Source organism: Galeopterus variegatus, unplaced genomic scaffold (genome assembly GCF_000696425.1).
Source record: "Galeopterus variegatus unplaced genomic scaffold, G_variegatus-3.0.2 Scaffold2739, whole genome shotgun sequence".
NCBI lineage: Eukaryota > Metazoa > Chordata > Mammalia > Dermoptera > Cynocephalidae > Galeopterus > Galeopterus variegatus.
The window spans coordinates 247,706-249,660 of record NW_007728850.1 but is presented as its reverse complement, the minus strand read 5'-3'; the positions used below and the strand labels follow the sequence as shown (position 1 = coordinate 249,660).

Below are 1,955 nucleotides of genomic sequence, written 5' to 3'. Positions count from 1 at the left end.
CTGTTGTCCGCAGCCATTACTCCTCCTCAGTCTGACTTATTTGATTTTAGGTCACAGCTCTTTCTCAGGTACATAGGTAATATAGTGTTTGAATCATTGCATATCCAAAAATATGTTTCTTGGACATGTTATGATAGTGAACATCTTGGCTAAAAATAGGTTTTTGGGTTGTGCCTTTTATTCTTGTAGATTTTACTTCAGGGATTTCAGGTTCCGGTGTTGTACATGAGAAATCTTAATGTCAGACTGATTCTTTCTCCTTTGTAGATAAATAATTCTTTTGATCTGGAAGTGAAAGATTTTCTCTCTGTCTTTATTTCTTTTTTGATTTAGAAACTGGGAACTTGAATAGTATTTGCCTGGATGTGTGGAGTGTCTCATCAGTCTAGCCTGGAACCCAGCAAACCTATTCAAGTCTCAAACACAGGTCTTTTTTAGATCCAGTTAAATTTTCTTCTGTTGCTTATCTAATCATTACCTTATCTCTGACTGCTCATATTTCTCTACTTGGATTTCTGGTTTTTGCATGTAGAGTTCCAAGACCTATCTTCCCAGTTTCCTCCTTCATAATTTCCATCTCTTTACATTTTCACTCTGTGCCTTGAGCTGCTGCTTGCTCCTCATTTCAGTCTCAGTAGTGACCTTCAGTCAATTACAGTGTTCCTTCAATTAATCCTCCTAATTGTTAGCTTTGGAAATCATGTGTTCTAACTCTGTAAAATCTTATTTTGTGTTGTCCTTTAATCTCTTAAGGGTTTTCACTACTTTTCTGTTCAAGTTGTTGCTTTTCTCTTCTGCCGCTGAATTTTAGTGCTTCTGGGTATTCCTGTTTATGGCAGCTTTGATGTGTGTCTGTTTTTCATTGTCAGCTTGTTGAAGCTCAGGTCTGGTGTTGGAGAGAAGCTTGTGTCCCTCAGGACATTTGTGTAGAAGCTGACTGGCCAACAGTCCACCATAGAAGCACCTGGCCACAGATTCTCTGCTCCTCAGAATTCTCATAGCCTCCCATGCTTAGGGCTCCACCTACCCTCTCTGCCACTTCTCGGCCTCCTGGGTGCCAGTGAGACCAAGCACACTCACTGCAGGCTGCTGCTAACCTCTTCACCCCTGTTCTCCTCCCAGTACCACCAGGAACCCACAGTTCCCCTGGGCTGAGCTGGGCCAAATTTCTGCCGCTCTGTATTTCTCTCACCAGGACACTCTACTGGAGGGCGTTAGTGTTTCGTTTTATCCATGAGAGAAAGAGCCCAGCATCTGGTTTCTCTCCAGAGTTAGCAGAGGACACACCCAAGTTGCAGCAGGCTGAGTTGTAACTGAGGGAGAAGCCAAGAGAGCTGCTTTTGGGTTAGATTTTCTAGATTGTCAGATCAGGTGTATTTTCTATTAAGAACACTTTCCAAATGAAGTAATTAATTTGAAGAAATTGTTAATGTAATACAAAGTATTATTTTAAATGATTTCCTTTTTACTGTAGTTCGCTAGCTATTACAGCTAAGCATTGATAATGCCTTTTTGCTGTGCTTACAGAAATAAAAGTTTAGTAAAGTATTCTCAGAGACAACCCGCAGTCCGTATATGGGGATTATTTCTTATACTGTAAAATAGCTATGCTAAGAGTGGTTTTTATTACCGAAAATACATAAAATAAAAATCATGAGTTTTTGTAGGAAAATTGTTAAGTGCTTTTAAAATGCTCTGAGGTAGTCATTTTTTACATTATTTTACTTTTTCCTTTACCCTCAAATAGGCAACTCATATTCTTCCTTATGTGTTTATAGGTTAGCATGGCCTTATTGAAAGAACTAGACCAAAGACTCTTTGAAAATTACATTGAGCTGAAAGCAGATCCCATCGTTGGCTCCTTAGAACCTGGTATTTATGCAGGCTACTTTGATTGGAAAGACTGCCTGCCTCCAACAGGTAAGTAAATAAAGTTACCAGAGCTCTCGAAAAGT

The 1,955-nt window shown here is 39.5% G+C and overlaps 1 protein-coding gene across 1 annotated transcript in view; it reads left to right on the top strand.

Moving 5' to 3' along the window:
• Positions 1-1,955, top strand: part of LOC103598791 (exocyst complex component 2-like) — an 84,901-nt gene that overhangs the window by 19,438 nt on the left and 63,508 nt on the right. Inside the window, exon 2 of the mRNA XM_008582853.1 lies at positions 1,779-1,920. Coding sequence (XP_008581075.1) covers positions 1,785-1,920 — 136 coding nt within the window. The 5' untranslated portion in view covers positions 1,779-1,784. The remainder of the gene's footprint in view (positions 1-1,778; positions 1,921-1,955) is intronic.